The sequence below is a fragment of the Narcine bancroftii genome, chromosome 4 (assembly GCF_036971445.1).
Source record: "Narcine bancroftii isolate sNarBan1 chromosome 4, sNarBan1.hap1, whole genome shotgun sequence".
NCBI classification, from domain to species: domain Eukaryota; kingdom Metazoa; phylum Chordata; class Chondrichthyes; order Torpediniformes; family Narcinidae; genus Narcine; species Narcine bancroftii.
In genome coordinates this window covers 119,222,831-119,242,862 of record NC_091472.1, presented here as the reverse complement: position 1 = coordinate 119,242,862, position 20,032 = coordinate 119,222,831, and the positions used below count along the sequence as shown (strand labels likewise).

The following is a 20,032-nucleotide window of genomic DNA, read 5'->3' as shown; positions in this document are numbered from 1 at the left end:
TTATATTTTAGATATGTTTTTTGAGGAGATAGATTGTGGGTTTAGTGTAGATCACAAACAAGCCCAAACATTTCACAAAATAGATCTCATTTAAAATGCCAGACAGTCTGCTCAAGCCAGATAGTCCAGACTCCGAGTGCCTTTGCAAAAACTTTGAAGAAAGCCTACAGAGACTTCACAAGTAGGTGTTAATTGGACATGCTGTGGAGTTATGCATTATTGCTTTGGAAAGCAACAGATGAACAGACTCAGAAGTTTAGGTCTGGTGCCACAATCTGTCTGGATGCAGTTTGCTGTTCTAAGAAGGTCATGTGGTTTTGCAAGCAGAGAGAGAAGAGGATACCAAGCTGGCTTTCTCCAAGTTGAAATCCCATTTTGAAGATGGGTTGTGAGTTCTGAGTTCAGTCTGTTAAAAAAACCCTTGTGGCCCATACAAGAGGAAGTGGCTGGCTACAGTGTTTCACCTGAAATAAGGAAAACAAAAGCAAATCTGTGGTAACCTGCAGAAGAAGAGGTTATCATTTATAAAACCATCATGGGGCAAGTTTCTTCGGCTGATCAGAGGGAATCAGTTTGTGTGTGTCCAATGAGCAATAAATCTCTCTCTGGAACCAACAAAAACCTTCCTGAGCAGTAACCATTTAAGCACCAAAGCTTGGTGAAAATTCATAAATGTTAAATTCTGTGCACAGTATAAGAATTGCCTGATACCAGTGAACTTGGAGGAGTGAGAAGTGAAATTGGACTGTGAATTAAAGAACTTTTCTGAACTTATGCACATTACATACACGTGCGCTTAGAATTAGAAGGGGGTTAAGTTAGGTTAATAGTAATAAGTTAAAGTTTGATCCTGTTTTTATGTTTAAAGAAAATTAAAAACTACTTTTGTTTAAGTAACCATTTGTCTTGATGAATTTATATTGCTGGGTTTTGGGGTCCTCTGGACTCGTTACACCCCCATCTTTGGTGTAACTTCAATGTAATGCAATAAAGTTAGAAGAAATATACCACTGAGCCAAGATCTATATCTCACATGTCAAACTCTGGCCCGCGGGCCAAATTTGGCCCGCAAGATCATATTAAATATATATTAGAGTTGGCCCGCTGGCCGCCGCGCAAGTATAGCACATGCACAGCAGCAAGCAATACCATAGTAGTTTTTAGCACTTCCACAGCAGGCACAGCAGTACACCGATATAGTTAACGGGAACGTTAATTAGATATTCACAGCGGCGCCGATACAACGGACCCGCCGCCTAGCTCCAACGGACCCGCCGCCTAGCTCCAACGGACCCGCCGCCTAGCTCCAACGGACCCGCCGCCTAGCTCCATGTGGCTGGACGTGGTGGGTCACCTCCGCGTCTCCTTGAGCTTCATCTGTGGGCGGGTGCTGCTGGGCATCGGACTTTCTGCTGGGGTGGAGGTCGCGGACGAGTTCCACCACTCTCACGGTATTCCCGGTGAGATGGCGAGACCAGCGGGGACTCCTTGGGTTGTTGGCGGTGGTTGCGGCAAGCGGAGGTGGGGGCGGAGAAGGGAGAGGGGAGGGGATGCCGCTCGGGTTTGCTGGCTGGGCTGGGGAGGGCTCTCCGCTCCCTGGCATGCTTCTCGGCAACGTGCGATCCTTGGCTTAAAAGCTAGAGAGAAATATTATTTATTGAATATTTTATTTCTTATTTGTTAATGCTTCTTATGGAAAGAGTTTAACCAAAACTATTATTAAACATTTATTTTAATAAGAAAAAGTTTAACATTACATATGTTGAGAGAAAACATGCAGATGTTGTTGAAACCTTGGCTTATCTTTTAAACTGATAACAGAAGCCATGTTAATAGTGAATAGTTGAGTCAGTTCTTAGAATAATACCTCGTGGAACCATTCACCCAGGGCTTAGCAGCTTAGCATTGAACAGGAGCTCGGGGGGGGGGGGGGGGGGGGGAGGAGAGCTGGGAGTGAGAACTGGGAGTGAGAACGGGGTGACGCATTGGGCTCCAGCAACTCAGCACCGAGCCAATGTGGGCAGGGTGAGTGAATGTGCACACACCCCCATCTCCTTCTTCGGGGAGCCACTATCCTGTTGCCATCCACGACTCCCCTCACTCACCGGACAGTCTCTTGATCACCATATATTGGTCAGGGCACAGCGCCCCTCTGTGGTCTGCACCCTAGGCAGATGCCTAATTCACCTAAAGGTAGTGCCAGTCCTGCATCCAACAATGAGTAATCAAGCTTCAAGGGCAGCACAGTTAGATGGGCTTGCCCAACTACTTCTGGAGACTTTGGTCGCAACAAAATTGAGACAAGGATTACCAACTTCAATGTTTTCAGTGCTACTTACATTGTGGCGTCTTACCCACACAGCAAGCAAACTGGCTCCTGCGGTTGCAGGTAGGTCCACAACCAGCGGCATCCACGGGGACTCTCAATGCGGGGCAAAACCTCTGCCCAGAAGCCAACATCACTTCCGCCCCGCAGGGCACGAGGGTAACTAGGAAGTGTGGGCCTCTTAAGCATGCGATTTTGAATTAGTAAACCAGTTGAATTGAAACTCAGCTTGACTCAGCGTGTTTCTTTCGTTCAGTGTCATACTATCCACAACATATATTTGAAAACTATTTCAATTGAAATTCTGAAAAATGGCTACTTTCAAAATAAAAAAAATGACTAAAGTAGTTGCTTTTTATTCAATCATGATCTAATTTAATGATAAGCAATGGCCACTGGAGTTAATTTAATGATCAAACATAGCCAAAGCTTATTCTTGCACCGCACAATTATCCTACCAACCCTGTGTTTCTGGTGTGTGGGAGGACACCGGAGCACACAAAGAAAATCCACAGAAGTCATGGGAAGAATGTATGAACTCCAGACAAATAGCACCAGATTTGAACCTGTGTCACGAGTGCTGTCATTGCACTCTGCACTTCCCATGGTTTGCAACATATAGATAAAGGTTTGGACTGAATTTTGACTCTTGTTGTGTTGAGATTCGTTTGGGGATCAGAAGGAAACGAGTCAAGACACAGGAAATGGATAACTAAAGGATTTATTAACATAAGGCACTTTCAGGTGGCCAAAATCCTCTGATTAAAGCTGCATATTATGCCCATATGCGGCTGTCGGGAGGCTGTCGGGAGGCCATTTGAAAGCGCAGGAGGCGCATGCAAGATGGAACTTCGTAACCCTCCTCTGGGAGGGATAATCGCTGGAGCACTGAGGTCCTCCCTGGCACCTGAACGCAGCCGCTTTCAGGCGGCTGTTAAGGGGATGACAATCAGCTGGTGAGTGCCTGACAGCCCCCCTCCCAGCTGCCCCGCCCCCCCCGGTGCGGGCTGTCAGCACAGGGACGTCCCGCACAGGCCACCCCAGCTCTGACAGCCTGCGCCAGCCACCCCACAGTGTGGGGACTGATACAGGGCTGTGAGGAGAGCACGGGGCAGTGGGATCAATGTGGGGACAGCCCGCTCCGGCTGGCCCAGCTTTGACAGCCAGCCATCTCAACCCCGACAGCCACAGGTCTGAATCTGCTTCTGCAGGCGCATTCTTGGAGGAGAATTCACCTGAAGAAGCCTATAGAAACAAGCGAGTTGGCTACCCAAGCAACACAGAGGCACATCAGGAGCAATTAGCAGCACAAAGCAAAGTAATTAGCAATGTACATACAGCTGGAACCTAAAGCCAGCAGCAAAACATGCAATCAGAAGCAGTTCCAGGAGAGAGGAGGGGGAACACAACCAGCTTCCAATCCCAGAATATGCCCATAGGGAAAGGGGATTCCAATTACAGAAGGTACCCTACACATGGGCTACCTACAGGGGTATACATGCTCTTGTACCCCTGACAATTGTTAGCACAGCTACAATACCAGAATCGGCTGTGTCTACAGTGATACCCTGGTTAACTTAAGGGGTTGTGAGTCCCGTACCTGCAACCACATAGAAAAGAGAAAATGAAACTGAGGTGCTGCAGTTTATAATTTCCCCTGCTCAGCAGGGGCTGTGAGGTATAGGGCTGGCCAATGGGAGTGTGTGCTCTGGCTGGTGGGCTCACACCTGATTGGCAGGCTGGAGAGGCTGGGCTGTGCCTTGATGCTGATGGACACCTGGATGTGGCTTCAGACAGAACAGGAAATGGTTAGTGTCTATACCCGCTTTCAGGTGCATCCTCCGACTTGAGGGTGGCTGCAGGAGCGGATCACAACGTGAAGACTCACCTTTCAGGTGGCAGCCCTAAAAGGCTGCTACAGCATTGCCCAGTCCATTTGATATTGATATCAAGAGGTGCCTCGTATCACCTCCACATCTGATGGAGGCGGGGCGACTGGTGCCGCAGCGCTATCCATCTTAAATATGCGGAATAGCAATAGCTATCTTTCCTACCCATAATCACACTTGCAGGTGGAACTGCTTTCTGTTTCCCACACAGTTTCAACTGCATGGGGGTTTATAGGTTAGGAAGTTCACCGTTACTATGCCGCATTTTGAGCAGCAGAGAGAGGCCCCGGTGTAGAAGCGGCCAGCCAGGCTGCGACAGCCCACACTGGCCACCCCTGCCCCGACGTCCCCCGCCGGCCGACCTCGCCCTGCTGCCCAACCGTCCTCCTCCCTGCTCTCCGACAGACCCCCCACCCCCACCTCCGCCCCGCTGTCTGACAGACCCTGCCCTACTGGGGAGGGGAGGTCAGCGGTACGTTGGGGCAGGGGCAGCTGGCGGGGGATGTCAGGCAGCGGGGGAGCTGTCGGGCAGCAGGGGCGGGGGGCTGTCAGGCAGCGGGGTGGGGGGCTGTCGGGAAGCGGGGCTGTCAGTTTGTGTGGCGGGGGCTGTCAGGCAGCAGGGAGTTGGGTCGCCGGCTGATAGAGTAATCAGCCCACACCCAGGCAGCTTATTCAGGTGCCTCAGCGGAGCCCAGCAATCCACCGATTATCCCTCCCAGAGGAGGGTTGGTGTCAGCACCTCAGAGGCACACTCGGAACATTCAGGTGGGTACCTCATCAGCCACATAGGGGTAGAATATGCGGCTTTACATTGGGGTATGCTGGCCACCTGAAAGAGCCTTATGTAACAACCACTCAGTTCAAAACTAACAAGTACAATGTGCCCTGAAACAAGCCCAATAACATCTCCAGTACATACAGCCAACACACTGCTATTCATTGTTATCCAAGCACTTGGATTTGGTTTACTTGTGGGTGGTTAGACTTCTAGAAACCAATTATATTCATACAGGAGGTGAATCAAATTTATCTTTAGATTTCAGAAAACCCTGGCCAACAGCCTTGATAATTTGGCACTGTGGAGAAAAAAGTGAAATGCTGTATAATATTCTTTAACTGGAAAAGTTTGTCTCAAATTTAAGTTGTTCTGATGGTCCCAGATGAGCCAGGTCCGTATTACATTGGGAATCCACCGTCCTGGTCCAATGGCAGTCCTTCCTGTTATAGGAACAGGGAACCTATTTACAATGAGCATTCCTATTCTACAAAAGATAAAAAGTTTTTTTTTATTTTACTTATTGCAAATGATTAACATAACATTTTTGTTTTTTATATTAAAAGTGGCTGAATTTATATTTTCATTACCAAAAGCAAAATTAAGCTTTAAAATGTCTCTAATAACTTATTGAGCATGTCTGAGTGCAAAGTCTTGGTGGCTTTAATGAAAACGGCATTTACTGCCCTAGCCTTTTTGCCTCTCAGTTTGTTTCGGGGACTGGGACTCTGAACAGCAATCCTTGCAAATTCAGAAAAACTCCAGTCATCTCATTCCACATTCAACAAGGGATGTAGGAGGGCAGGGTCCAGTGAAATGAAAAGTAATGAAACCTTTAAAATGCAACTTTGGAATGGCGAACGCTAATAAGTTAATATTAAAATTGTAAGGTTAAAATAAATATTTGAAGCACAGGCAAAATTTGATGGTACTGCTTGCACAAAAACAAAATGCTTGAAATATTCAATCAGCTTAAGGACTGTCAGTGGCGCTGCGTGTCATTTCCTTTCATTGATTGGAAGTGGGCCACAGTGGCAAGGTCAACAACATTACCCATCTGAACTTCCTTTCAATTGTCGTTACCCATATGCTGCAGGCAGAACAACAGCTCAAAACTTCTTTTCAGAACTTCCATTAATTGGTGGATTTTTTAAAATTTGACATTTTCAGAGCATGAACTGGATAATTTAATACAAACCATTCAAAGCTGAAATTGAAGAGTAAAACTAGAACTGCAGATGCTGGAATCTTGCGCAAATTATGAGGTGATGCTCCTCTCTAAATTGGTAGGCGGGCATAATCAATTTGGAGTCAATAAATTATTTGGTAAACAAAGCATCATTTCTGGGAATAAATTAAATACAGACTTGCCCAAACAACACTACTTTAAACTCATTTGGTTCTGCAAAAAGTTATTGACTCTCAAAGTAGCAATGAGGCAAAACAAAATAACGGTGAAACAGCACAGTTGCGATTAGTTGGCGTAGCGATTAGTTGGCGTAGCGATTAGTTGGCGTAGCGATTAATTACAGCACCAGCATTTTTTGGGACCAGAGTTTGAAACCTGTGCTGTCTCTGTCAGGAGTTTGTAGTTCTCCCCATCCCTGCGTGGGTTTTCCCCAGGGGTTCTGGTTTCCTCCCACTGTTCAAAATATTCCTGGGGCTGGAATATTCAATTGGGCAGCATGGGCTTGAGGGCTGTTACTGTGCTGCATGTCTAAACTAAAAATTAAAATTTTAAATTGAATGTGAAAACGGCGATTGCAAGGAACTTGGGTTACAATTAATAGCAGATCTTAATAACTAACAAAAGCTCTTAAGTTGAAGATCCTGTTGTTTTTTTTGTGAAGAGTTATGCCTTTGACAGTATTGCCAACCTACTACCACAGTGCCCTTTTGGTCTCATAGGTTTGGCACTTCCCCGTTTCAAGCTCCAACCCATGATGATCTCAAAGGCAATTCTTCCATAATTCCCTCCCTGACAATCACAATCCCAAATCTCTTCTCCCTCACAGCACAAGTTTTTCCTGATATCCAATATCTTGCTAGTGCTACTTGATGTATATTGGGTGTGGACTAAATACTTTTAGATGCATAAAACCACTTGCACTGTCAAATACAAGTCCCTATAAGAGCAATCTTATGTTAAAAAAAATAAACTATGCATAATATAAATACAAAGAAGAACAGTGCAGTCTTTTCACATTCTTTGTGCATTATTTTGTAGCATTAATAATTTATTTCATTATATAGCACCACTGCCACTAATATGGCCCCCTGTGGTTACTCCCAATATATTTTATTTTGAGGGGAGTCTCCACCAGACTCAGCCCCTCAATGCCTAGTAGCTGACATGGTTCCTTCCCCAGGAAGCCTTTTTGTTGGCTATGCCAATCTTCTATGTCCCTCAGCCTGAATTGTGCCAGTCGGCAGCATCCCCTCACTGCTTTTAATTGCCCTTCAGATACATTTTAATATTCAGTGATAAAATGTTAAATGGCCGGAAATTATACTGGAGATTATTTGGAGTCAACACATCTGGGGCATGGTAAGTGGCAATTCAGCTTGCATTCCTCTTTCTATCCATCAAATTAATCACAAGTTCTTGCCAATGGTTCATTTTCAAAGCACAGTAAGAGATCACTCAATTCAAATTCCATTACTTTAAATTATTGCAAATTTCAATATTTTTGAAGCTTCAGCAACAGATTAGATCATCTTAAAATAGAAATGCTTGTGTTGAATATTTCAGCTGCTTGAACCATTGGTGAAAAATAAAGCAAAGATGATAGTATACCTCCAAAATACCACACAAGAAATTCCATGACAGTTAATGCTTTCATTTCAGAGAACAGTGGGAAAGCATCAATTCATGTGAGTGTCTAATATTGGCTGCAGAAGGTGTTGTTAAACAAAAAATAGAAGTAAAATAGCAGACTCCTAAATTGATAATGCACATTAAGGGAAGTTAAGTTAAATATGGAGAGGAAAGAACAATACATTAAAAACATTATTGCCACAGGCAGCTATGGAAGTGAGGTCACTGGGTGTATTTAAGGCAGAGCTTGACAGGTATTTGATTAGTCAGGGCATCAAGGGTCACGGGGAGAAGGCCGGGGAGTGCGGCTGAGTGGAATGATGAATCAGCTCATGATAGAATGACAGAGCAGACTGATGAGAAATCATATCAAATCAGCTTCAATTAGAAAATGGATTTCAATATAATCATCTTTTTACCTCCTTGGTCTCCTTCCATTAGCCCTCGTGGGTGCTCTTCGTCCTGTTGTGGAGTAATCTGGCTCTGGCTCTCCATCCAGTTCATACCCATCGTCATCAGGTCCTAGACTTCTATGGTCATCTTCAAGCCCATAAGGTTCTGGCTGAAAACGTTCTGGTTGAGATCGATTCAGGTCATAAGTACCATCTGGTTGTACTTGCGGCTGGGCAACAGGATATTTGCTTCGGCTAGGCAATGTATAACTTTCATCTGGTCTGTAGTTGTCACGAGGCATGTAGGCATAGCGAGGGCGGTAATGGACACCCCGTGACAAGCTCCCATAGTTATCAGATACATCTGCAAATCCATCTTGGCCAGTATATGAGCGATACAGGTCATGATGATTGTCGTACGAATCTGGATAGCTGTTGTAGACTCTAGTTAAAGTAGAATTAGCCTGCGGTGTGATGTAACGGTCACCATTTTTCATGTATCTTCTATCGATGGAATCTGTACAACTGCCAGCTGGGGACGAACCCTCTATGGGCAATCCATCTGGACCAAGTGGCACTTGACGCACTGTTCGAGTTGTCACAGTTTTAACCACTTTGGTAACCTGTAAATACAAATTGAACAAAGGGTGATTGATACAAGGATCACCAAGAATGATTAATATTAAGTCAGCGCAAGCATAAAAAGAAACCAAATATAGGTACTAGGTGATTACAAATGGAGAATTACGCATTGTAGAAAATTATATGTGGCAAATTGTGCACAAAGAAGAATTAATTGAACGTTCAAAAAAAAAGTACTTGCAAATGCAAACAATGTTCAAATGATTGATAAATGAAGAATGGGCAGTAAACACATCAATTATTGGAATTTTTTTTTAAAGATTTGATTTCACAATTCAATTTGTACAACCTGGATTAGATCAGGTGCCCAACTTAATGTTCAATCTGTTATTAAAAAATAATAGCTTTTACAAATGAGACTGAATATTTGATGCATAAGCTGCATTTTTCCCCAATGTCTTTGTTCCCAAATGTTATCAATTTTATTTTACTTCCTGAACTCAAGGCACCATTTTCTCAAAGAGAAACCAGTGAGCAAGGATCTCAAAGCAATCATGCTCCACCTGGCAACTTCGGCAAGAATGATTCAACAGCATGGGGTATTGCAACTAGAGTCATCTTTTTACAGCCACAGTTGAATGGATTGGAAAGAGAAGCAATTCCGGATCTTTCTACATGCTTCTTCAGGTGCATTCTCCGCTAAGAATGCGCCAGAGGAAGTGGCCCTTTGACTTATCATTCAGTTGGCAGCGCTAACCATCTGAAGGGACAGCTGCACTGGGATGCGCATCTGAGCGCACTCCGACTCCTGTCCCTTGGGCTGCCAAGTTAGGATGGCTGTCTGTCCCCACACTGATCGCTCTGCCCCCGGCAGGGGAAGAAGGGGGCTGGAGCAACTGGCGGGGGAGAAGGGGGCTGAAGCGGCAGGCGGAGGAGAAGGGGGCAGGAGCTTTCTGCAGGCGAGTACGGGGCTGGGGCAGCTGGCAGGGGAGAAGGGGGCTGGCCGAGACAATGCCGGTACCTGACTCGAGCCCTGGTAACAAGCTTAGCATCAGTGTGCTCGAGCCTTGGCGGAGGAAAGCAAGGACATGGTCGCAGTATCCCCAAGTTCCCATGTTGCTAGTTCAGCATGTTCTTTGGGGAAAAGAGGATGATTTTTCCACAGTGCAGATCCTCAGTGGATCGAACATTACAATTTTTGGCAAAAATTAGAACAACTAAATCATTATAAAAGCTGGTGATATTCTTATTCCCCGCTGCTTTATTATGGTTGGCTGTCTAGGGATGGTGGCCCATACTTATTCGAGGATATGTTCTGTAGTGGAATCACGTGTTGCTGATCAACAGTCATTTACAATAATACAATAAAATTTGGTTCTCAGTTCTGAACAATACCGACGCTTAATTAACTTAAAATGTTATTTAAAAGCCTGCCGCTTCAGCCCCCTTCTCCCCCGCCAGTTGCTCCAGCCCCCTTCTTCCCCTGCCGGGGGCAGAGCGATCAGTGTGGGGACAGACAGCCATCCTAACTTGGCAGCCCAAGGGACAGGAGTCGGAGTGCGCTCAGATGCGCATCCCAGTGCAGCTGTCCCTTCAGATGGTTAGCGCTGCCAACTGAATGATAAGTCAAATGATGAAATGTTGAATGTTTTTTTGTAAGTACAGAGCTAGATTAAAGAAGGCCTTAGCATAATGAGAGGGTCTGGTGTGTTCCTGAGGGTAAAGGACACAAAGGCATCATTCAGATCCAGGTGCCTAGGAACTTACAGCTTCCTTTACGGGATCAAGTGAATGCGAGATAAAACACAACTTTTAAATAACAGCACTTTGGATTTAGTGATTAAAAGCAATTTGATGTCAGAACTGACATATTGGAGCTGAAATAGGACATCTCAAACCGCTCTCCTACACTTGCAGGTTGGTCTCATGTCTTCTCTTATGGGTGACTATTCGGGTATTGAAGGACACATTTTGTGGCCATCTTTAAGAAGTGGGGTTTTATGGCATGTGCCGAGATAACGTTGATGGTAATGGCCACTCCAGCCCCAAATCTCCTGACTCACTTCACATACGTGAATATATGCACTGGTCTTTATGACTTACAGTGATGATGTCAGTCCTAGTTCCACTGTTGATCCCAGTGTCAGAACTAGTTCCAGTACCAATGCCAGTATTAGTGCCAGCGTTACGGCAAGGTTTAGTGCCCCATTGCTGAGACCAGACCTAATCCAATGTCCATCCCAGTTTAATGCTGGTGCCTGTACCCAAACCTGTCCAGTTCTACTGCTGTTTGTTAGTGCCAGTACTGCGCCAGAACTACAGCAATGCTAGCACTAGTCCGCCCCAGCCCCATACTCACCACCGGCCGCCCCAGCTCCGTACTCACCCACTGGCCGCCCCAATCCCGTACTCACCTGCCTGCCGCTCCAGCCCCATTCTCCCCCGCCTGCCGCTCCAGCCCCCTTCTCCCCCACCGGCTGCTCCATCCCTGTAGTCCCCGCGCTGACAGCCCAGCCAGCTGCCCCTGCTCTGACGTCCTGCATCGGGGGAAGGGGCAGCTGGGAGAGGAGCTGTCAGGTGCTGGCCAGCTGACTGTCATCCCAAATGCAGCCACTTTCAGGCAGCTGCATTCAGATGGCTGGGGAGGCCACTGTGCTGCGGCGATTATCCCTCTCAGAGGCGATAGTTCACCTCTCAGGAGCCTCCTGTGCATATTGCCAAAATATGCGGCTTTACAAGCGGGGCAATTGGCCACCTGAAAGTGCCTTACGTCACCTCACACTCATTCAAGAGTGCACAGGCCAATAGAAAAAGAGGAAAACACAAACCAAGAATTAAATGGAGCAAGTCTGTGTGGTTCAGTAAATTACTCTCTTAACTAGTCCAGCTACAGGTGACGCTGAAATGATAGGAAGTAGATCAGATTTTGAAATAATATTTCCAGTTAAAGAAGTGGGGGGGCTGGCTGCAACAATACAAAGAGGGCATTGTAAGAGTAATTAATTTACTTGAGTACTATCCGGAGGCTGGATGCAAGTGCTAAAATAACTTAAAATGACTTGTAAACATATTTTTGCCAGTTTCTAACAGTCTGCAGAAGATTGTTGACATTCTTTTGAGTGTCTCCAAGTTATAGCCTTCCAGTCAATGTTAAAAGTTGTGTTTCTGACCATCTTCGAGAATTTTAGTTTTGAATTTGCTTTTGTGATGTTCAGATTATTTCTTTGACCGTTTACTTTGAATATATTAATATGTCATTATCTGTTTATTAATTGGATTAAGAATAGTTTACTGTTTTCAAATTAATAGTGAAAAATTCAATGCTACTTTGGAACAGACTTTTCATTGTTTAACGAAACACAAACAATGACGCCTACATGTTCTGCAATCAATTATAAAGTGATAGAGTGCCAATAGGACCTAGTGATAGAGTGCCAAATACTACTAGCAGGAGGAGCTCGAGAGTTTCAAGTTCTGAATCTATGCTTTTAAAGAATCAAGTAGATGCAGCAGCTCATAAAGTGGAAAAGGCAATGCTTCAGTTTGACTTGGACTTAAAAAATAAGGAGGAACGGTTAAGTATCCTTAACAGGTGCGGCAATGACAAGAAAAGGAGCAACAGGAGGTGCAGTGATGGAAAGAAGAATAGGTATGGGAGGAGCAGCTAAGAAAGGACAAAATGCAACTAAAAAAGCAGAAGAAGCAACTGGAAATAGACAAAAAAAATTGCTGCTACTGAGACCAGGTCACATGCACTAGAAGGCTCAGTGGTATTTGGTGCTCAATTATTGAAAGCATCAAGTTTTGATAAGGACTTCAGAGAAATAAACTATTAATTACCAAAGCTAAGTCAGTGATAGAACCACAAGAAGCACTTGGTCAAGGACTAAGCAAATCAAGACTTGATGCTGAGCCATTGCTACAGCCACAAGATGGGCTAGGGACCAGGCAGGTTAAGGTACTGGGCTGAGCCAGCACCATGGCTGCAAGATGTGCAAGATCCTGAATTAACCAAGTTGATCCAAGGAGCCAGAGATCAAACCATAATGATGGCTGCATTGGACAAAGATGGGAGCCAAATTTCATCTCTTGTAGGATCATACCAGGTTCTCCTGGCAATATTAGAAATCTGGGATGTCAAAGTAATGTACGCCTAGGCATGACAAGGCAAGAGGAACTGGCTGCATTGTTAATTCAGTTACAGACTCTCTCTTCTTTGCCCAAGATAAAGATTCCAGTTTTTGATGGTGACCCATTTCAATTCCAAGCATTTATGAAAAGCTTTGAAATCACTAATGAAACTATGAGTCAAAGTTCAGAGGATTGTTTACATTATTTGCATCAGATCACAAGAGGACAACTACATGAACATGTAAAAGGTTGCCAGCATATGGCTCCAAATCAAGGATTCAAAACAGCCAAGTGGTTACAGGAGAAACATTTTGGTGACAAGAAGGGTTTTTCATGGTCGTTAATAAGACCAGACCGCCGAGAATGTTCTCCTAGAATCACAGTGCGGCTTTCGCGCAAACAGAGGAACTACTGACATGGTGTTTGTCCTCAGACAAGAAAAGTGCAGAGAACAAAACAAAGGACTCTACATCACCTTTGTTGACCTCACCAAAGCCTTCGACACCGTGAGCAGGAAAGGGCTTTGGCAAATACTAGAGCGCATCGGATGCCCCCCAAAGTTCCTCAACATGGTTATCCAACTGCACGAAAACCAACAAGGTGGGGTCAGATACAGCAATGAGCTCTCTGAACCCTTCTCCATTAACAATGGCGTGAAGCAAGGCTGCGTTCTCGCACCAACCCTCTTTTCAATCTTCTTCAGCATGATGCTGAAACAAGCCATGAAAGACCTCAACAATGAAGACGCTGTTTACATCTGGTACCACACGGATGGCAGTCTCTTCAATCTGAGGCGCCTGCAAGCTTACACCAAGACACAAGAGCAACTTGTCCGTGAACTACTCTTTGCAGATGATGCCGCTTTAGTTGCCCATTCAGAGCCAGCTCTTCAGCGCTTGACGTCCTGTTTTGTGGAAACTGCCAAAATGTTTGGCCTGGAAGTCAGCCTGAAGAAAACTGAGGTCCTCCATCAGCCAGCTCCCCACCAGGACTACCAGCCCCCCCACATCTCCATCGGGCACATAAAATGGTCAACCAGTTTACCTATTTCGGCTGCACCATTTCATCGGATGCAAGGATCGACAATGAGATAGACAACAGACTCGCCAAGGCAAATAGCGCCTTTGGAAGACTACACAAAAGAGTGGAATAACAACCAACTGAAAAACCTCACAAAGATTAGCGTATACAGAGCCGTTGTCATACCCACACTCCTGTTCGGCTCCGAAGCATGGGTCCTCTACCGGCATCACCTACGGCTCCTAGAACGCTTCCACCAGCGTTGTCTCCGCTCCATCCTCAACATTCATTGGAGCGACTTCATCCCTAACATCGAAGTACTCGAGATGGCAGAGGCCGACAGCATCGAATCCACGCTGCTGAAGATCCAACTGCGCTGGGTAGGTCACGTCTCCAGAATGGAGGACCATCGCCTTCCCAAGATCGTGTTATATGGTGAGCTCTCCACTGGCCACTGTGACAGAGGTGTACCAAAGAAGAGGTACAAGGACTGCCTAAAGAAATCTCTTGGTGCCTGCCACATTGACCACCGCCAGTGGGCTGATATCGTCTCAAACCGTGCATCTTAGCGCCTCACAGTTCGGAGGGCAGCAACCTCCTTTGAAGAAGACCGCAGAGCCCACCTCACTGACAAAAGGCAAAGGAGGAAAAACCCAACACCCAACCCCAACCAACCAATTTTCCCCTGCAACCGCTGCAACCGTGTCTGCCTGTCCCGCATCGGACTTGTCAGCCACAATCGAGCCTGCAGCTGGCGTGGACATTACCCCTCCATAAATCTTCGTCCACGAAGCCAAGCCAAAGAAAGAATAAGACCAGAGGACAAATCTTTTACAAACTTATGCACTCTTTCTAAGAGGATGTTCCAACGTCATCACTGAGATTGTCCATCTTCAAGAGCTTGACATGCCTCATAATATGGTAAACGTTGTAGATAAATTACCAAACCAATGAGAGAATTATGGAAAAGACAAGTTGTTGAATATCAAAGAAGATAACATGTGATAGCTACCTTTAGGTATTTGGTGGAGTTTATTGAAGGACAAGTGGATATTATCGCAGATCCAGTATAGGGAATTGAAGATACTCAAACAGTGAGTAAAGTTGAGAAGTCCAAATCATATCCTCAACCAAAACTGAAGAAAAGTACATTTGCCACCTCTCTGACAGTGGTAGATAAAGAAATTAAGGAATATGAAAGTTTGCCTGTTGAGAATATTTTTTTTTGTTATGAAATGATAAGAACGATTTAGGAAGGAGAATTAAAATTGTTTGCAAGCAGAAGGAATTAAAATTATTGGCAAGCAAAACTTGGAATATTGTGTTCAGTTCTGGTCACCTCATGACAGGAAGAATGTAGAAGCTATGAAGAATGGAGAATATGTCTGATAAGGCAAGGTTAACTAAGCTTTTCTCTTTGGAGTGAAGAAGGTTAAGACATGAAATTGAAGTATACAAGATTCGAGTGGCATCAATAAGGTGGCCAACCAGCACCTTTTCCCCAGGGAAAGACTAGCAAACACTAGAGGATATCTATACAGGGTGATGATAGGAAAATTTCAGGGAGAGATCAGAAGTAAGATTTTCCCCTCTACCCCCACATGGAGAGTAGTGGGTGCCTAGAATGCTTTGCCAGGTGTAGTTGTGGAGGCTGGCAAAATAAGGACTTTCAAAAGACTCTTAGTCAGGCACAAAGAACAAGAAAAATAGAGTGTTTATTGGTGCGAGGTAGGGAAGGCACAACATTGTGGGCTGAAGGAGCTCTACTGTGCTATAATGCTCTATGCTCAGAGGGAATTAAAGATGCTGGCATGGATAAGCTCCAGCAAGGACACAAAGTCAGAGTGCAGGTACTTCGCAAAGCAGTCAACTGATCCGTATTTTGTCTTGCCAATGTTATGGAGGTACATACAGAGGCACATTTGGATCACTCATATCCTTCAGTGAAATGAATTCATTTTCCTGACAATCTTAAACCTAATGCCAAGGCCAAAAACGTGCTCCTAATCTATGCTCTGAAAAGGGCCAAAAACTCCTCTTTGAGGAATGCCTCCCCTGAAGTTCTCTCTTCAAAGGGAGTTCTATGAGAGCCTCTCTCATTGCTCCTCCTCTGCACCCCTGCTATTCTCAAACTCTATGTCTATGTACTCCAGAATCATTTCCACAGCTTCCTATCCATGGCCAAATATAGTCTTTTGCCTGTTGGCTGGTGCTCCTCCTCACCCAGCCTTTTCACTCAGGCGCCTGCATGCTTTCTGCTCATACCTTGACAAAGAGCTCAGGTCAGAAACATTGTTTTTTTATTTATACATCCTATGGATGCTTTGATTCCTGGTGAGTTCCTCCAACATTTTTGTGTTTTCCCTACAAGTGAACCGTCTGCAGATTTTTGTGCTTCACTCAGTTCATGGTTAATTGGAGACAGGTAAATTTGAATGACAGACACAAGCTTTCTATTAAGAGCTCCTATTTGAGTAAACTGGGCTTATCACTGTAAGGGATAGTATAGACAGGAAGGACTGAATGGTCACTGTTAACATTTCACACGAGCACAACTCAAGTCACAGCCCAGTGATAATTCAATACATTAGAAGAAATAAGGGAAGGTTTGTTGTCACACTCTGTTCCAGAATTTAATACATTGGCAAAGACATTGTGATTTCGCAAAGGGAGAACCATTCTGAAGCAGGTCTTGTGACCAGTCATTGTTGTGGAATTCAGAGCAAAGCATGCTCTGTGAATGACTAGGCCTTTTCAGTGGATTGAGCAAGAGGGTCTTTTTGGGAAGGAAAGTGCTTAATTTTGATAGTGACTAATGGTGGAGGTCATTTGGAAAGACTACTTCATTTTAAGTGTGACTAGCAGTGAAGGTACTTGGAGAGACCAGTGCCAGGGTCTTGAAAGCTTCGTGGAAGCTGCCCAGTTTGAGTCTTGCCAACAAAAGGACCAGGAATGTTATGACCACAGCTCATGTGGATGGACATTTCTTCAAAGGCAACGCAAGAAGAATCCGTGAGTCTGGGCATCAAATTTCAAAGGCCTATGCTTCAACACTGAATTTGAAAGGGTGAACATTGAAGTAACTTTCTAGATTTTGGCCTTGACTGTAATGGTTTGGGTATAACACGCACAAACATACATGAGAAACCTGCGCATAGCTGGGGATAGATTTAGCGTTAACGATAGGTGAAGAGTTAAGACTATAGCTTAAGAGTAGAAATAAATTTAGTGTTTTAAAATTAAACACCGTTTGGTGCATTGTCTATTGCTGCTTGTTATGTAAAGTTCATAATACTTCCCAAAAACAACATGTAACCAAGGCATAAATCAGGTATTTGATGAATACTCTACTTGCCTAGAGGACAGCAGCTTTTGCATCACTTAAGCAACTTCATATCATCCATATTAAAGCAGCTGCCATGGAGGATATCAAGCTCCTTGGGTGTTGCTGGAACTCATTCATTCATTCCCTCTCCCATCGGTACACAGCAGATCTGAAAAATTCTCTGCCGTAACTCACATATTCCTCCGAAATCAGTGATCTTAACCACAAAAAGGGAAAGTGCAGCATAGGATCACCCCATCATCTGTAGGTTCCTTTTTGTACTACTCACAATCCTGTCTTGGAAATGTACTGTGGTCCCTCATTATCACTGGGATCAAATCCTGGAACTCCCTATCTTCAGTGTCAAAATCAAGATTTATTGTCATGAACAAGTTAAAAAATTCAGTTTTGTAGCAGCATCATCATCGGGCAAACATAATTATTACAACCATCTTATCACATTACTATATAAAATAAAATCATTATGTGGTGGATTGCTGCCGCGGCGATCGAGCCATCACTCTGGGAGGCGAGCATAACCGAAGGCCAGCAGCCCGCACAGCGGCACTGGCCTCAGCAAGCGAACCAGCAGGTGAACGGCAAGGGCAGCTTAAAGGCCATGACCTTGCTGTGCAGCCAGGGTCAGGGATGGGGAAGAAGGGTATTGTTATGCTGGGAAGTACCCACGCGTGGGAAACCCACTTTTGTTATGCACGTTGTGGTGCCAGCCAAGGGGGACTACGGCAGGAACAGTACAAGTATAAAAGTCAGGCCTGAACCCTAATAAAACTCAAGAACGCAACCCGATTACACTAGGTGTGTGTGTCTTCTTTCGAGTAGCGCGCAGCTACAATTGGTGACCCTGACCATTTAGACGGCATCTAAAACCAGCGATGAGCGAACTGGCAGCAGTCAATACGGTTGTTCTCAAGCTGCCGACCTTCTGGACAAATCAACCACACGCGTAGTTTGACCAGGTTGAGGCACAGTTTTCCAGATCTGGCAGATCACAGCAGAATCCACCCAGTACTACCAGGTGGTGAGCACCCTGGACCAGGACACAATAGGCTGGGTGGCCAACTTCATCCAGGAGCCCTCATTGGAAGGCATGTACATTGCCATTAAGGACTTGATGATCGAGATCTTCGGGCTCTGACAGCGTGAGAGAGGGGCATGTCTGTTCCACCTGGATGGGCTAGAGGACAGGCCCCCGTCAGCCCTCATGAACGAGATGCTGGCCCTCCTGGGCAAACACAAGCCCTGCATCATGCTTGAGCAGGCATTCCTCGAGCAACTCCCCGAGGACATCCAACTGCTCCTGGCTGACACAGATTTCAGCGATCCCCTTAAAATCAGCATGAGTGGACGTTCTGTGGAAACAGAAGAGAGAGTGCTCAGCGTCCAAGGGGCTTGTCACTAAACCCCGCAGCCAGACCCATGCAGAGCCACTGAGAGAACAGCAGTGCCTCAGAGGAGGTGATCCAGATGACCAGTGGTGTTTCTATCACCAGAGATGGAGCCCGCCAGTGCAGGCCACCATGCATGTTCAGGGAAACACTGGGGCCAGCGTCACTAATGGCCATGACGGCTGGCCACCAAGACAGCCTCCTGTACATTTGGGACAGCCAACCCGACAATGCTTCCTTATGTTCACAGGAGCTGAGGTCAGCATCATGCCCCCGTCAGGACAGGACACCAGGAACAGTCACTCAGGCACCATGCTGAGGGCTGCCAACAACAGCATGATTCAGTACCTGACATACCCAAATGCAACCAGGAGGCAAGCTCTTCTCGTGGGTGTTCACGCTGGCCGCAGTGGAACAGCCACTCCTTGGGGCAGACCTACTGCAGGCCCACAGCCTTTTAGTGGACCTTAAGGGAAGGAGATTGGCCGAGTTCCCAGCAGTGCTCACCCCCCCCAATTCACCACTGCGATGCCCCGACATGGAGTACAGCACCACATCCTGACCCAGGGCCTGCTGCACGTGGTACCCAAAGCAAATGGTGGCTGGAGACCATGCACTGACTACTGCTGGCTCAACAAGGCCACAACAGTGGATCGGTACCCTGTGCCACACATCCAGGACTTCGCGTCTAACCTGCACAGGGCAAGGATCTTCTCCAAGGTGGACCTTGGACCATTGCAGCATCCGACCTGGGATGTGCCAAGAGATCCCGGTACACCCCGATGAAATCCCCAAAACTGGCATCATCACCCGCTCGGCATCTTTGAATTCCTCTGAATGTTGTCAGGCTAAAGAACGCCACACAGACCTTCCAGCGACTCATGGACACAATGGGCCGAGACCTGAACCGCACCTTCGTGTACCTGGACAACATCCTGGTGGCGAGCAGGAACCAACAGGAACATATGGCGCACTTCAGCAATCTCTACACCTGACTGACCGAGTTCGGCCTGATGATCAACCCAGCCAAATGTCAGTTCGGATTGGAGGCCATCAACTTCCTGTGCCACACGATAACCAGGTAAGGAGACATACCACTACCCAGTAAAGTTCTCCAGACCCCACATGATCAAGGAACTACAGGAGTTCGTGGGGATGTTCAATTTCTATCACAGGTTCATCCACTCAGCTGCTCAGATCATACAGCCCTTGTTGCCTGGATGGCAGGCAAGGCGAAGGACATCACTTGGAATGAGGAGTTAGCGAAAACCTTCGTGAAGGCCAAGGCAGCCCTGGCAGATACCATTCTCTTGGCACATCCCAGGTCGGATGCTGCAATGGTCCTGGCGGTGGATGCCCTAGGAACAG

At 45.9% G+C, this 20,032-nt stretch overlaps 1 protein-coding gene across 11 annotated transcripts in view; it reads right to left on the bottom strand.

The window, feature by feature from the left end:
- Positions 1–20,032, bottom strand: part of arvcfb (ARVCF delta catenin family member b) — a 312,666-nt gene that overhangs the window by 73,214 nt on the left and 219,420 nt on the right. For 10 of the 11 annotated variants that reach the window (XM_069932580.1, XM_069932586.1, XM_069932585.1 and 7 more), the window contains one exon: positions 8,228–8,823. In XM_069932580.1, the coding sequence (XP_069788681.1) occupies positions 8,228–8,823 (596 nt within the window). Of the gene's footprint in view, positions 1–8,227; positions 8,824–18,125; positions 18,583–20,032 lie in introns of those variants that run through there. The other variant, XM_069932590.1, reaches the window with a different exon arrangement.